The 15,709-nt window shown below is 37.8% G+C and overlaps 1 protein-coding gene across 3 annotated transcripts in view; it reads left to right on the plus strand.

Moving 5' to 3' along the window:
• The first annotated feature begins 3,093 nt into the window (after positions 1 to 3,093).
• Positions 3,094 to 15,709, plus strand: part of EXO1 (exonuclease 1) — a 30,559-nt gene continuing 17,943 nt past the window's right edge. For 2 of the 3 annotated variants that reach the window (XM_079107318.1, XM_079107320.1), the window contains exons 1-8: positions 3,094 to 3,479; positions 4,600 to 4,773; positions 6,816 to 6,935; positions 7,394 to 7,517; positions 9,291 to 9,428; positions 10,500 to 10,712; positions 12,378 to 12,565; positions 13,202 to 13,298. In XM_079107318.1, the coding sequence (XP_078963444.1) occupies positions 4,613 to 4,773; positions 6,816 to 6,935; positions 7,394 to 7,517; positions 9,291 to 9,428; positions 10,500 to 10,712; positions 12,378 to 12,565; positions 13,202 to 13,298 (1,041 nt within the window). In that variant the 5' untranslated portion in view covers positions 3,094 to 3,479; positions 4,600 to 4,612. Of the gene's footprint in view, positions 3,480 to 3,531; positions 3,671 to 4,599; positions 4,774 to 6,815; positions 6,936 to 7,393; positions 7,518 to 9,290; positions 9,429 to 10,499; positions 10,713 to 12,377; positions 12,566 to 13,201; positions 13,299 to 15,709 lie in introns of those variants that run through there. The other variant, XM_079107319.1, reaches the window with a different exon arrangement.

Here is a 15,709-nt window from a genome sequence, read left to right on the forward strand (position 1 = left end):
ATACTTAACTCTTTCATTAATTGTGTTCATTCATTCAACATTTTATGCCAACTACTACTGTAAGAAATGCAAAAGATGAATAAATCACATTCTTAGTTTGAAAAGAAAAAAAGAAAGAGAAAGAAAGAAAACTGGAGCTGTTGATGATCTGTCAGAAAACAGATAATCTGCTCCATGTCTGTGTGTAATAATCACCACTGATATGCTGGCATTTTCCTTATCTTTTCCTTAATACTTTAAGCATTCTTTTTTTGTACTGGGAATTGAACCAGGAGCATTTAACCATTGAGTGACATCCCGAGTCCCTTTTTAAATATATATTTTATTTAGAGACAGGATTTTGATAAGTTGCTTAAGGCCTACTAAATTCTGAGATTGGCTTTGAACTTGCAGTCCTCCAGCCTCAGCCTCCAGAGCTGCGGGGGTTACAGTCATGCGCCACCATGCCCAGCCTAAGTATCCTTTTTAAGAAACATACTGAGTTCAACAAAGGAACAAAATAAAGCACAGTCTTATACCTCAATGACAAAAGGATTCTGACTTGGCCAGTACTTGAATCCCCAATTCCTTGTCTCTTGGGTTTGGCGGTAAATCAGTTTTAAAAAAAAGTTTTCCTGTACTGCTAACTTCCCATGCAGCTGACTGAAAAGAACATACTCCCACATATTTCTTGGAAAGTATCGGGTGTTCATCTGTGTACATGTGGGGGTAGGCGCTGCTCATCTGTGATTCTAGCAACAACTGAAGGATGTCATCCAAAGAGGCCTTAAACAGTCACCAGAGTCCCAAATCATATGCTCTGTTTCACACTGCAGAAAACACTGTTTTATAACAATGGTGACAATATTTTCCAAATTAAAAATCAGGACAGTTGGTCATATAACCAGATAGATAATTTAAAGTAGGAGCTGAACCTAAAACCCAAAATTATGATGTTATATCTAGAATATTAGTTAGTACATAAATTTAGACTTTTAAAATAAAATTAACATTAGTGACAAACACCCAGTGTTGTGCCTGGACCTCTGGGTAGGTGTCGTGCCCAAGCCCTGAACCACCACCAAAGAGACCACGAGGGAAACTAAGCCATAAGCAACCGCAGAAAGAGCCAAGTTTATTCAAGCAGCTGCTTAGGCACTCGACACAGACCAGCTTAGCAATCAATGCCGAGTACCCCGAGCACAAATTTACAAGCTGTTTTATATACTTCAGACAAAGGGACTCAGTTTCTCTTCTACAATTAGAGGGTTTGTGTCCTTTTTTGCATATCAGGATACATTTTGGCTGCCAAGTTTTAGTCATCATAGTAACCACTGGTCTATAGGAGGTCAGCTTGACCGTAGTGGGGAGGATCCCCCGTTACCCCTAACAACAGCCTAAATTAGCTGCCAAGGTCATCCTGTTATCTAGCTAGGCTGACTTCAGTTCATCTGCAGCTTTTTATTTTTTAACCCCTTTTTAGCATCAGCAGCTCTGGCAACTTTTTAAGTTAACTCATTGGGGCCTTACACCAGTACTCTGGTTTAGATGTGGTTTGATTATATCCCTTATGTGTTGGAAACTTGGTCCCCACTGCCACAGTGTGTAGGTGGTGAGAGGTTTGAGACATGGGGCTTACTCCAACATGGTTAAGGCCCTGGTTTTTGTGAACGAACAGAACAACGCAAATGGTGGGAACATGAGGTTAAGAGAATAATTCTATAAAATGGCCCACTGTGCTGATTCCCATATGCTTTCTTTTCCAAGAAATAATTTGTCTGAAGCTCTGCCTGTCCTAAGTGGACAGACTGTTACATTCCTCAGCAAACTACTTATAACCTGCAGAAATGCAGACCCCAAAAAAATGTCGATAAGAGGAACCCAAGTTATCCTGAATGGGGAGACTTTTGTGACCAGATCCTGAAACTCAGGGAGATAAGGATAATTCCTTCTAACCATAAAATCTGAAAGAATGTATGGTTAAGAATTCTGTATGATTAGAACTGGTCAGCATGGGTCAAAATGACCTAGGGTTGTCACAGCAGTGGGGAGTTTAGTTTGATGTCATCCTGCTGCCTGGCAAAAGTCAAGAGGTGGACCTGGGCAGTACTTAATAGAAACTTCTCAGATTCCTAATAAAACTGGAGTATAGGAGAGGTACACGGTCCCTCTCATGAGAGAACCCTCTCTACCCCTGGAGGGTTCCTTTTCCTTTCCCTAGCCCTTCAATAAACTCATTCCTGTTACTCTGAGCAACGTGTCTGAAATCTTTCTAACTTCATCACAAGAGTTGAAGTTTGAAAGGGGGGTCGGTGTCTTTGCACTGCCTCACTTTCTCAGAAGGCCCCAGCTCTAACAGTTTGCTCCCAAACACACCACACACACAAACACACACAATATTCCAAAGAAAGAACATTAATGAAGTCTCAGTTGTCAGGAGAACTGGAAATCTAGTCCCAAGTGGCCACCAAAAGTTCAAATACCCTTATAAAGTCTGTGCACCATAAGGCCCACTTTATTGTTTGGTTATAAAGATAAAATTCTCTCCAATTTATATCAAAGGTGAAGCTGAACTCTAGGTAAAGCGGTAAGGACAGATTTTTAAACAAGAATACTATTGCAATACGGAGTCCGGCATAAACTGAATCAACTTCAATATGTACAGAGGTGACTGGGCGGTTCAAAGTGAGAATGAAGAAACCGAGGGTGAGCGGGTGAGTGAAACCAAGGGACTAATTTCAGCGGGGTTTTTTCCCTTGTTTTAAGAACCTCAACATGCTGTCGCTCCTTGGGTTTCAGCCTCCGGGAAGTGACGCTGTAGTCAGGGGAAAACTACAACTCCCAGCAGCCCTGGCGACAGCTAAACTTCCAATTTCCAGGGCGCAGTTCTCCGTCAGCCTGCAGCACCAACTCATGAGCTCGGGCCTCCAAGAGGTTGCACAGGATCGGAGAAGGCAGTGAGGGCCGCGAGCCCGGGGTTGCGAACCCCACCAAGTCCTGGGGAGCGCACATCTCAGTACCCGGATGAGCCGGGGCCGCGGGAGGCGGAGCCACGTCGCAGGATGTACGCTGATGTCACGTCCGCTGGGCGGGTCTGCAGCGATCCCGCGCAAATTGAAAGGGCCGACCTTCAGCGTGCGCCTGGAGCTGGGCTGCGGGTGTCTTGTGTCCCTGGCCTATGTTGCACTCCCCCAAGTAAGCGAGAGGCGTAGCAGGCGGGCTTCGGAGAAGCATCTGGCTCTCCTGCCCACGAGCGGGCATGGAGAGGAGTTCTCCGAAAGTGAGGGAAGCGGGCTGGGCGAAGGCTGATGGTCCCAGCGGAGCTCCATCTACACGTCACGCCGTTTCCCGGCTTCGGATTTAAGATCTTAGGCTGGGGGTTTGTTGTGGCCAGCGTCTGGCACGGTCTTCCCGCCTGTGTTTCAAAACCCTTAGCCCGAGTGGAACGTGCAGCCAGCGGAGGATTGCATTTGGTGGCTGCAGGGAGAGACATCTGCGAGGTAGGAGACTAATGGTCTGAAACTGTGACTTGACCACCTGCATCCAGATCACCTGAGTTTAAATTCAGAATATCCCACCATACTCCAAAACTAGTGAGTCAGTCACTGGAGTGGAGTTGAAATTCTGCCAACATCCGAAATTTGAGAACTGCTGGGCTAGAGAATTAGAGCTCTAACAGGGTGGCAATAGGGTAAGGTTGACTTCTAATCCTGTGCTTTCTTCTCTTCCTTCCAAACTTGATGTTTGGTAGTAGACACTTGTCTTAAGAAATACCAAGCAAGTGATTGGTACCCATTGCTGTCTTGTCTTTATCCTGTGGAGTCGGGGTGGGAGGGCGTAGTTGCTTTGGAAAGGACAATGGCAGCTCTGAAGTTTCCATGTAGGCCTTAGTGAATGAGTGAACCATAACCTCATGAGAGGAATGGAAAGTTAAAGCATTTATCTTGAAACTATATTTGTACAGCAAGCATAGTTTTAGATTTCTTTGGGGAGTAGCAATTTAATAGTCTAATGAGTTGTTCCTAGGCGTCACCACTGCTTATTGTCAGAGTGTTTGTTTCTTGGAATAATATATTGTGATGGTAGTGAATTTTAGTCCTAATAAAGTACAGATCTCCTTTTGTAATTGTTTCATTATTTATGTACTTTGTTTTTCAGTTGAAATGCCTGCCTTCCTACAAACTGTTTGAAATGCCTACCTTCAGGTAGGAGTAGACTTTGCATGTTGGCCCTTTAATTCCTTCCATGAAGGCAATATAATGCCACAGCATGCATATTTTGTAGATTTTTAACAATGCCTTTTTTTGAAAAAGGAGAGGTTTATCCATTTTTTAGTATATTCTGTGTGCCTAGGACTGTTACTATATTGGAACACAAGTTAAGAATCTTAATGTAAAAGCACTTTGAAAAGAATAAGCATTAAGCAACTATCAAATATCATTAGAGTTAGTGTTGTTGATTAAGGTAAATTCTAGCCAATGGAATTTCACAGGAAACAGGCCAGTTATTAGCTAAATAATAACAACTTCTGTGTTGGATTCCAAGCTCCTTTATTTTTCAGAAGCTTTTTGTTAACCATTTTGTTTTAAATGTTGCTCTGTTTCCTTTCATATCCTGTAGTTAATTTGGCACTATGGGAATACAAGGATTGCTGCAATTTATCAAAGAAGCTTCTGAGCCCATCCATGTGAGAAAATATAAAGGGCAGGTAGTAGCTGTGGATACCTATTGTTGGCTTCACAAAGGAGCTATTGCTTGTGCTGAAAAGCTAGCCAAAGGGGAACCTACTGATAGGTAAGTTTGGAACTTATATTAATTCCTTGAGAATTTGGAATGTGACTTAAAGTACCCCCCACCCCGAAATGGACTATTTTCACTCAGTGCTAGAAGTTATTAAGAAATGAGAGTGTGTGTTTGAAAATTAGGCATGACTTCTTTTGTGACATAGATCTATTTTTAGTTCTTTATAATAAGCCAGAGAGTATCAGGACACCAGTGAACAGATCAAAGATTGTCTCCTTTATTCTTTATCTAAAACAAACTTTTTATTAATGTTTTGAAAATCCATGATGATTCATACTCTGTACCCTTAGAGGGTATAGACAACACACCGCTAATCTCTGGCAGCAAAACAAGGCAAAGGGATAGGATATTCTGACTTCCTTTTTATTTCACTTATGGCCAAAAATGGTGGGCCATTTACACATGCAATCCCAGTTCTGTGATCTCATTTAAGGCAGGTTCATTATATGAATGTTCTCTTTTTTAAAATAGAAATATTAGAAAATCAAGCAAGTACAATTTCTGGACAGAGATTTTCAATAGGGATTTGGCCAATATTATGGGGATTTTTTTTTTTTTTTAATATACAATTTATCTCCTGAAGGAAATACTCATGGATCTTAATATTAATTACTTAAGCATAATGTATAGTAGGTAAGTTATGTTAAAACTGTTAGTTTCCATAGAAGTAAGGTAAGGGGAGATAATCATTGTTGAATGATGAGTGTTTGGGACTTTCAGGCCTGTCAGGTTAATGCAACCAAAACTATCCCCTAACAATAGTGTATGTGAGATCTGAAGAAGCCTGGGTACTTCTACCACTCCAACTGCTGAGATGACTTTTTTCATACTGGGGATTAAACCAAAGGCATTGTGCATGCTACACACACACTTTACCACTGACCATACACCCTCAGCCCCAAGACAGCTAACTTTCTTTCTTTCTTCCCTTTGGTACTGGGGATTGAACCCAGGGACACTTTACACTGAGCTACATACTAGCCCTTTTTGTTTTTTATTTTGAGACAAGGTCTCACTAACTTGCTTAAAGCCTTGCTGAGTTGCTGAGGTTGGTCTTGAACTTAGAATCCTCCTGCCTCAGCCTCCTGAGTTGCTGGGATTATAGGCATGAACCACTGTGCTTGGCCCCAAGGTAATTTTTTTGAAAACAATTTTATTTTTACAATGAATTTGAACATTGCAATTTCAGTGAAAGTTTTTAGTAAAGATTTTTATTACTACTTTCAGTGTTTCTTTGAATCTTCATGGAGGATAAAAAAAACTTTATATCTAGATTTTTGTAATGAGTTCTTCAGTAAGATTCAACTTCAAAGGCTATGTTTTTCTAGTCTATTTTTGAGCTAAAATGTCTTTTTATTTATGAAAGGGTAGATGTAAATGCAGCTTTTTTTAATAGTCTTGTCAGACTAAAAAAACTGATAGCAATAGATGATCCTTGATTGGATCCTGGATTTAGAAAACTAGTAGCAATGGTGTGCTGGAGCCAGTACATAACAAACTCATGATACATTATCTCTTCCCAACTTAGCATTCACTGACTTCATGTTGGTGGCTTACCTACCATTGTGAATATTCACTTCAGGGGAATCAGGCACCCCAATCCCCAGAACTGGTTGTTAAACATTTACCAGAACATCACTGGTTTTAACAGTGGAACTGTATCACTGCTAGATTTCATGGATATGGTATGGTATTATTAGAGAAATCAACTTTTTTTCTTTCAACTTTTTAATTGATTTTAAATAATTCCAAAAAAATGTTAATGGGAAATAAAGGATGAGATTGGAACAACAAAATGTCAAAATCAGAAAGGTCAAAGCCCTTCAACCTAAAGATGAGGGAAACCAAGGCTTGAGTGTCTAAGGCAGGATTTGAACCCACGTATAAGTTCAAGTTTCCATTTCATGTAAAAACACTTGTTTAAATAAAGTAAAATCCTCTTTTCAAAATTGTCGCATTTGGTCTTAAATAGAGCAAAAGTTTTACTTTAAGTGATGCAAAGCACTTAAATGTGTTTTTCTTTTTCCCCATAGGTATGTAGGATTTTGCATGAAATTTGTAAATATGCTATTATCTCATGGGGTCACGCCTATTCTCGTATTTGATGGATGTACTTTACCTTCTAAAAAGGAGGTAGAGAGGTCTAGAAGAGAGTAAGTTGATTCTGTACTTAATATCTAACTTAATTGGGCTAAAGTTAGATGTTGTAGGCTGTATACCATATTTTCTTAAATCTTACTTTGTTGAAGCTTATTTTACAACCTAGTACATGAACAGATTTCCTTAAATGCTCTCTTTGTATTAGATCATTCTTAGTTTTTAAACATATTTAAAAGAAAATATGCATTTTCTTTTGACATAAACTATTGCTGTGAAAAAGTTAGACAATAATTGTGAGTGTTCACACACATGTGCATATATTATGAATCACTTCTTTTTGCTTAGAAGCCCAAAGGAACTGGGTTAATATTCTCAAGTATCTCGTATTTCAGATGAGTCAAACTTTTTTTAATTGTAGCAAAATTTCCTGAATTACACTCTTATTACAGTTTTTCAAGGAAGTCTCTTAAATATTTTTTTTTTATGTTAAAAAAATATTCTTCCCTTGCAGAAGACGACAAGCAAATCTTCTTAAGGGAAAGCAGCTTCTCCGTGAGGGGAGAGTCTCTGAAGCCCGAGAATGTTTCACCCGTTCCATCAATATCACACATGCCATGGCCCACAAAGTAATTAAGGTGAGCGAATAAAAAAAAATCAAGGTAAAGGAACAAATGGCTAGGCTCATTTAAACTACTTATCAGTTGTTCATTAATGGAAGGGCAAGAAAATCACAAGAGGAAAATTATTCTGGCCCTATCCTCAAGTAAAGGGGTTAGGGGAAAAGGGGAACAATACTGTCAGAGGAGAGGAGTTGGACTCTTTCTAAGAGAGAAATCCCAAGGAATGAGTAAGGCCTTCCCTTTTGAGATAAGTGACTTGGGTAGATACACATCTTGGCAGGCCATTTGGTGGGAATGGAAGGAACAAATTCCTGGAGGTTTCAGTCTCACCCTACTCAACATTTTTAGCACTTACTGTAGCCTGCTCTTTTTATTTAAATTAGCATATAGTGATTGCACAAATTTATAGGATCTGTTATAATATTTCCATGCATGCATATAATGTGCATTGATCATATCCAGCCCTGCTCCCTTTTCCACACCCTGCTCTACCCCTATTAATCACTATTCTACTTTCAACAACTTGGTCTCAAACCTGCCTCACTGCCTCACTGCCTCAGGCACTCTGCCAACTTCTGTTCTCCTTAATCTGCTCCTGCCTAGAAGCTTCTTTCCTTCGTACCCTAAATCTTTGTGTCAGCTGCCCATAGTCCCAGCCTTCAGTCCCCCAACTCTTTTTTTTTTTTTTTTTTTCTTTTTCTTTTTCTTTTTTTGTACCAGGGTTGAACCCAAGGACACCTAACCACTGAGCCACATCCCTAGGCCTTTTTTTATATTTTATTTAGAGATACAGAATCACTGAGTTGCTTAGGGCCTCTCTAAGTTGCTGCTTTTCAAAGGTGGTATCAACATTTTTTAGGATATATGTCTACTATCCACAGTTTCTGAACTAAAATAAGCACTAAAAGCCTTACTTTGTGGCTTTTTATCTTGTGGGCATTTCTTTTGTCTTTCTGTATGGGTTGAAGTGGAAAGCAAAGATGGGTTGCAGGAGAAGATGTGAAGTATGGAGAAAGCGTGTGAAAGTTGTAAGTTATTCATTAATGGGAGGGCAAAGAAGAGAGGATTTCTTGCGTGTGTAGTAGAGAAGCCTGATTGAACACAAATAGTAGTACCAAAGATGAGAGCAGGACACCTGCCAGACAAGAAAAAGAAAGGAGAAAAAGAGCTGATTGCAGAGTTGCTGAAACTAATAGTTCCAGGATGTTAATGCATCTTTCTACCTTCCTTAACTTCCCAAAGCTTCTGCCTTGGGAGCTATGCCCCTGATTTGGAACAAGGAAGTTTGTGTTCTAGCTGTTTGTGATGGGGGACTATTTTTCTTGGTTTAAATATAATGATTAATGTTTATAGTTTTATCAGTATATGATTAGATAAACTTTTGTAGCCTTACAGGACAACCTGTTACTTTTATGGGGAAAAAAATTTGCAAATCCCCAAACATAAATACTTTTGGAACATACACATAACATTTTTAAGATGAAAACTTTCTATAATTTGACATAATTAATTTTGTAGTTTGCAGGCATCCCTGTCCCCCCAGGAAAATAAAGCAATATATCTTTTCTACAAATTTGTAAATTGATGTTTTAAAGATTTCTTAGTGGCTAGGTGCTTAGTATAAAATATGCTAGAACCAAAAGTAGTAAAATATTTCAGAGGAAATGGTTTCTGAAAATAATATTAGTATGTGCATATTGAGGTTAGTAGTAAAATGGGTTTGAGGTGGAAGTCTTTAGTGCTTTCCATAGGCCCTGCTGGAGATTCACTGAGATCTCTTTCACACAGGCTGCTCGATCTCAGGGGGTGGATTGCCTCGTGGCTCCATATGAAGCTGATGCACAGTTGGCCTATCTTAACAAGGCTGGTATTGTACAAGCTATAATAACAGAAGACTCTGATCTCCTAGCTTTTGGCTGTAAGAAGGTACTTAACTGCACTGCTGCATGTTACTTATCTATGTTGATAGAAGTAGTATAAATTAGGGAGCTAAAGTTTATTATTCTCCAGGAATAATTATTTTATTTAATATCTGCATTTCACATCTGTTTGTATAATTTTCATAGTTATTTTTAAATGACTTAAAAGTTCAGATAATCAGAACACTTTTTCAAAGTAAGTACTTAAAATTGGAGGCGATCATTCTTTTGTCCAAATTATTTCGTTATTTGTTTGTTTGTTTATTCTTTCAGGGCTAGGAATAGAATCCAGGCCCTTACACATGCTAGGCAAGCACTCTGCCTCTGGACTACATCCCCTGCCTATAATGTCCTTAGTAGAATGTAGACTTACCATATTTACTTTTTATTAATAAGATATGCCATATGTTTTTCAATTAGTTAGGTAAATTAACTAACTTATCTACTAATGACATGTTATACAGGTATTTGGAATTATGTATAAAACTGTTTAATTGAAAACTTCATTAAGGGGAAAATTAAGATAAAACAGTAAGAAATCTCATTTTTGTAATAGCTATATTATTTGTATTATCTGTCATTTGTAGATGAGTGGAAGAATCCATATCAAAATGTTAATACTTGGTAACAGTGATAAATAGGAAATTATGGACAGTTTCTGTTTTCTTCTTAAATTTCTATCTCAAATTTTCTAAATAAACATGTATTTAATAATAAGAAAAGGCTGATTACTTTAAAATATAAAAGAAAGAGAAGATGCTTTTTTTTCTTTCTTTTTTTTTTTTTCAAACATTACTGTTTGATCATCAAGATGACCTTGATGAAGAGATGGAGAGAGGGTTTTATTTATCCCAGAGTCAAGGTAATCAAGTCCTGGCTATATACCTTATCTAGTTCCACCCTGTACTTTAGCTATATTATTTGAAAATTTAGTAGTCATTAATCTGCCTACCTCTCTTCTTTTTTTCAGTATTACCGTAAAGAATAAGAAAGATTTCTTAGAATTATTGCAGTAAATAAGATACTGATAAATCAAAGTGGCCCTTCTAGGTATTAACATATTTACTTCCTTTTGAAGGTGATTTTAAAAATGGATCAGTTTGGAAATGGACTAGAAATTGATCAGGCTCGGCTGGGCATGTGCAAACAGCTTGGGGATATATTCACAGAAGAGAAGTTCCGTTACATGTGCATTCTTTCAGGCTGTGACTATCTCTCATCGTTGCGTGGGATTGGTTTAGCAAAGGCATGCAAAGTACTAAGACTGGCCAATAATCCAGATATCGTAAAGGTAAGAGTGATTCACCAAATTCTATATTCATTTTCTGAAGCATTTTTAAAATAATAGGATGGACTACTCAATATATGAATTTTAAATGTTCTGTCAGTGTCCTGTAAATGTTATTTAAAGGAGCAAATGGCTGAAACATAACTTTGCTTTTAGCAATTAAGAAATATTAGAAGATCCATGTTTTCAGCAATTGAAAAATTAGTAGTAATTTTTAGAATGAAGACTACTTAGGATAAAGCATCTGGGATAGCAGTAATGCTAGACTCATAATTTTTTGACCTTTGTCCTATTGTGCTGTACTAGTGGTTTTCAAACTTTTTGGTTTGAGAATCTTTTTTATACTCTTAAAAATTCTTTATAATAATAACTTTTGTTGATGAGGATTATAGTTACTGATATTTACCAAATTAGAAATTAAAGCAAAAATTTAAATATTTATTAAATCACTTAAACTTTACTAAATAAACTCATTAAAGGTTAACATAAATCACATGCCTTTATGAAAAATCATCATTTTTTAAAACAAAAATTATGAGAGAGGAATTATACAGTAATCAAATACGTAGCATGCTTGAAGAAAGCTGAATTCTCATTGACATCTTTATTCAATCTCATTTGATATCAGGTGTTGGGTATCTTCTGAGAAATTAAGACACTAAGCATCATCATTTATAGTTAGTTTCTCTGATACCTCTACCTTAAAAAATAAGCCTAGATTTGGGCTGGATGATGTAGTTCAGGGTAGAGAACTTGCCTAGCATGGGGCCAGGCCCTGGGTTCCATCCCCAGTACCTGAAAAATAAAATAAATAAACAACCCTACATTAAAGGGGGCTCACTTTGATAGTTTTCTAAGACCCTTAGAGTTTACCGAGGAGAAATCCCGTTTTCTATTTTCAAGAATATAAGCATGAGTCCTCAGTGCTAAGGGTTATGTAGCATAATGGAAAGATCTCTGGGTTGGGAGAGATGGCCCTACTAGGCCCTACTAGGAATAGAGAAACGTGCCTCAGCTGGCCTATGACTCTGGGATCTTCAGTTCTCTGGGTCTTCTGTTTATCTCTGAGCTTGATATGAGTCATGTACCTCTTGAATGATAGGGATGCATTCTAAGAAATGTACTATTAGTTAATTTTGTCATTGTGCAAATATGATGGGGTATTATTACACAAACTAAGATGTCTCTGATATCACTAGATGATATACTCTTATGGGGTAGCATTCATGAAACGTCATTGTACAGTATATGACTGTAATATTTAAGATCCCTCCCATTCTTAAGCATTCATGACCAATAGAAGTTAGATGTCAACTTAGTTTTTAAAATATGATCTTAAAAAAAAGATCTAAGAATATTTTAGTATTTTTTATTCTCAAGTTTCATGTATTATTTGTATTTTGTTTTCTAAAAGATGAAAGGGACTAGAATCATGCACTTGATTTATAACTGAATTTTTAGTCCTTTGGGTTAGTAATAGAAAAACTAAACAAAATACTAGTTATGAGACAGAATTTTAAGTGATTGGACATGGTTTTTAATTGTAGATGAAAGCAATTGGTTTTTTGGTCCCCACTCATGCTTCTAGGATATAAACCTGTCAGTCTTGGGGATTATACGTTCCCTATTCTTCAGTTGCAGCTAAAGTATTTTTGCATCCATTATTAGGTTATCAAGAAAATTGGACATTATCTCAAGATGAATATAACAGTACCAGAGGATTACATCAAAGGATTTATTCGAGCCAACAATACTTTCCTTTATCAACTAGTTTTTGATCCCATCAAAAGGAAACTTGTCCCTCTGAATGCCTATGAAGATGACATTGATCCTGAAACACTAAGTTATGCTGGGCAGTATCCTTTCTGAACCACAATGGTAGAATTCTGCATTTCTTTTTTCATTATTATGACAATGATCATTTTTTTAGTGAGACATTCAGTTAAAAAAAATTGTTTTGTTTATTTTAATTACTATGCTGCTGGTGAAAACTCTTCTTTATGAATCTGATGCTCATCTGCCATAGTATATTAATTGCTTAGATTGATTTGCCAGGTATGGGCACAGGGTCATCACTTATGGCACTCATTCCAAGGATGCACTTAAGAGAACCCTTGTTGCAAACAAGCTCAGTGTATCTGGGCATGTGAGTGCAGCAGGAGAGGATGACCTCCCCACAGCCACTAGCACCCAGGCTGATACCAAGCCCTGAGTCCTTAGGTGGTTCCTGGGACTTCCCCCATATCTACCTAGGAAGGGAACAAGTGCTGACCCCAGCCTTTGCTATAGAAGATGTTCAGCTCCTACAGGGACAGGTAGAGACCAGCAGGCTATGCCTGTGGTTGTGGCGATGCTGATGTGGAAAGATGGATCCATTTAAATAATAAACCTTCATTCTTTTCAGTGACAATCAAAAACATTTTCCTGTTTCAGTATAGTTTCATTTGATTGTTTGTTAATGTGCACATATTTCCTTAATCTTACCAACCTAGGTATGTTGACAACTCTGTAGCTCTTCAAATAGCTCTTGGAAATAAAGATATAAATACTTTTGAACAGATCGACAACTACAATCCAGACACTGCTGTGGTAAAGTTTTAATTACAGTAAAATTTGAATCACTGCTACATAAGAGCACATTTTAGTTATGTTTGGAAAACTGTGATTAAAGACATCTTGTTTACTAAATGTCTTAGAAGCATTTCTGTATCAAGGCATTGTGCAGTATACATTGAATCAACTTGATCCTAGAGAAGTTATAAAGAAAGTAGGTGTATGGCGGGGGTTTTTTGTTTTTGTTTTTTAAGTTAGTAACCACATTGTGTATTGCCAAATATGTAGACTTGTGTATTTCATATGATCACACCAAGCATTTGGTGCTTTTTTTTCTCATCTCATCTGTTCAGCCTCTATGGCATTTGTCATTTTTGAAAACCCAAATCTAGTAACATTGCTATCGAGCGTGTAAGCTCTTTTTTCACTCATTCATAATTGAATGAATTTATCGAGTACCCCTGCTATGCGTCTTTGAACGCTTTTCTGTTTTCTTCAATATATATATATATCCCTTTAGATGTGTCTTATTCTTCCTTTCTTATCATATTTCTGTTCATATTCTATTCTCCTTTCTGTTCATATATATTCCATGTAAATTCTTTAAGTTTTCCCATTTATGCGGAGAGCTCACATGTACCTTAACCTCAGTTGCTTGCCTGCATGTTCCGTCCAGCGGAACCGGTGGGGAGAAAGGAGACACCACCAATCTTTAGTTGGCAAGATTTATTGCATCCTCCCTGTTTCTCTGTCTCCTCTGTTCTCTCCCTATCTTCCTTCTTACTCTCTCTCTCCCTCTCTCCTCCCCCAGGCTCCTAGCTTATCAGCCAATTATAGCAAAGCTTTCTCTCACACAGGAGAGCATGCAGAGGAATGCCAGCATAACACTATATAAATCACAAGCTGTCCACGCGCGGCATGATATTAGATAGCCAATCCTTGAGCTTGCGTTAACACGTCATAAGACTCCAAGGAACTAGTAAGCAAGCAGCCTTTTTGGGTACTTCCTTAGTTTGGTAGCCAGTGCCCTTTGGCTCACTGCCAGGCGCCATCTTGTCCAAGACGGCCCTCAACACCTGCATACCAGCCTTATTGTTCTCTTTGTGTTTTGGGTCTCAACATAAATGGTTTCCTGTAACTTAAAATCTATTCATAGTCAAAACTGAACTCTACATGGTTTATCAGCTTCTCTTAATAACATTCCTTGTGTTTATCTTTTTGCACACATATTTCCATATAACTACATCCCTTTTATTGTTTATCTTTTTCCCAAATAGAATGTAGTCTTTATAAAGGTATGGTTTTGTAATCTTCATTGCTATATTGTATTTACCACATTTATTTGTTGAATGAGTGAATGTCTTACATGATCTCTTTTATTCCTCAAACTAGAAAACTTGAAAATGAACTTTAGCATTCCTTTGTTTGCTAAAACTTCTTGCTTCATTTAGCTTTCTTTCTGGTTGATATTTTGTTTTCTCCTAGCTTCCATTCTAGCACAGGGCTTTCCCCCCTTTTCCCCCCTTGCTTATTAATGCAGACCTTGACTAAGCATTTATTAAGCACTGTGATGACAATAGTTAAGTTAGCTAGGGTTCTGGAATATAAAGAAAAATAAAATACTCTCGTCTATAATGTGCTCATTTTGTAGAGAAAGGGATTGTGGTTATATAGAGAGATGTGGCTAGTGCTATAATAGAGATGTATACTAGGATCTGTGAAAATGAAAGACATACACCTAACTCTACATGAGAAGAGCATGCTTCCTGATAATAAAAAGTTTTTGACCATGTATTATATTTCAAATGGTATTTTAAGCACCTTAGACATAGTAACTCATTAATACTTCAGTGAGCCTCTGAAGTCACTACTATTATCGTTTTGTAGACAGAAAAGTTGGATAATTTGCCCAAGTCACACCTTGAATAAATAGGAGAACTGTGATTCTAAACCAGGCATTCCACTGTCTGCCCAAAGAAAAACTGATGTGTGTCCTTGGTCTGCATGGATTAGCCGAGGTTTTCAAGCGTGAGTGATTTCAGGCCAAAGAAAACAGCATGTGTAGTACAGGATAAAATGCTAAGGGAATTCTTGTGTTCATTATGGATGGACCAAGGATGACTTAAAGTTAACCTTGTAAAGGAATCAGAGCTCCTTGAAAAGGAGAAAGCAGTGAACCTGGAGAAAATGCTTACTGACAAACTGGTGACAAGTTGAGCATTTAAAAGTGATGATGCCAGGTGAGGTGGCTCAATCCTATATCCAGCAACTCAGAAGGCAGAGGCAGGAGGAACTTTAGCAAGACCCTCTCTCAAAATACAAAATAAAAAGGACTAACGATGCAGCTCAGTGGTAAAGCATCCTTGGAATCAATCTCTAGTACCAAAAAAAGAGAAAGAAGAGAGCACCATAGTCCTCATCATAATGATACCAAAAGAGAGCTTTAT

This window comes from Sciurus vulgaris (genome assembly GCF_902686455.1).
Source record: "Sciurus vulgaris genome assembly, chromosome: 12".
Classification (NCBI taxonomy): Eukaryota; Metazoa; Chordata; class Mammalia; order Rodentia; family Sciuridae; genus Sciurus; species Sciurus vulgaris.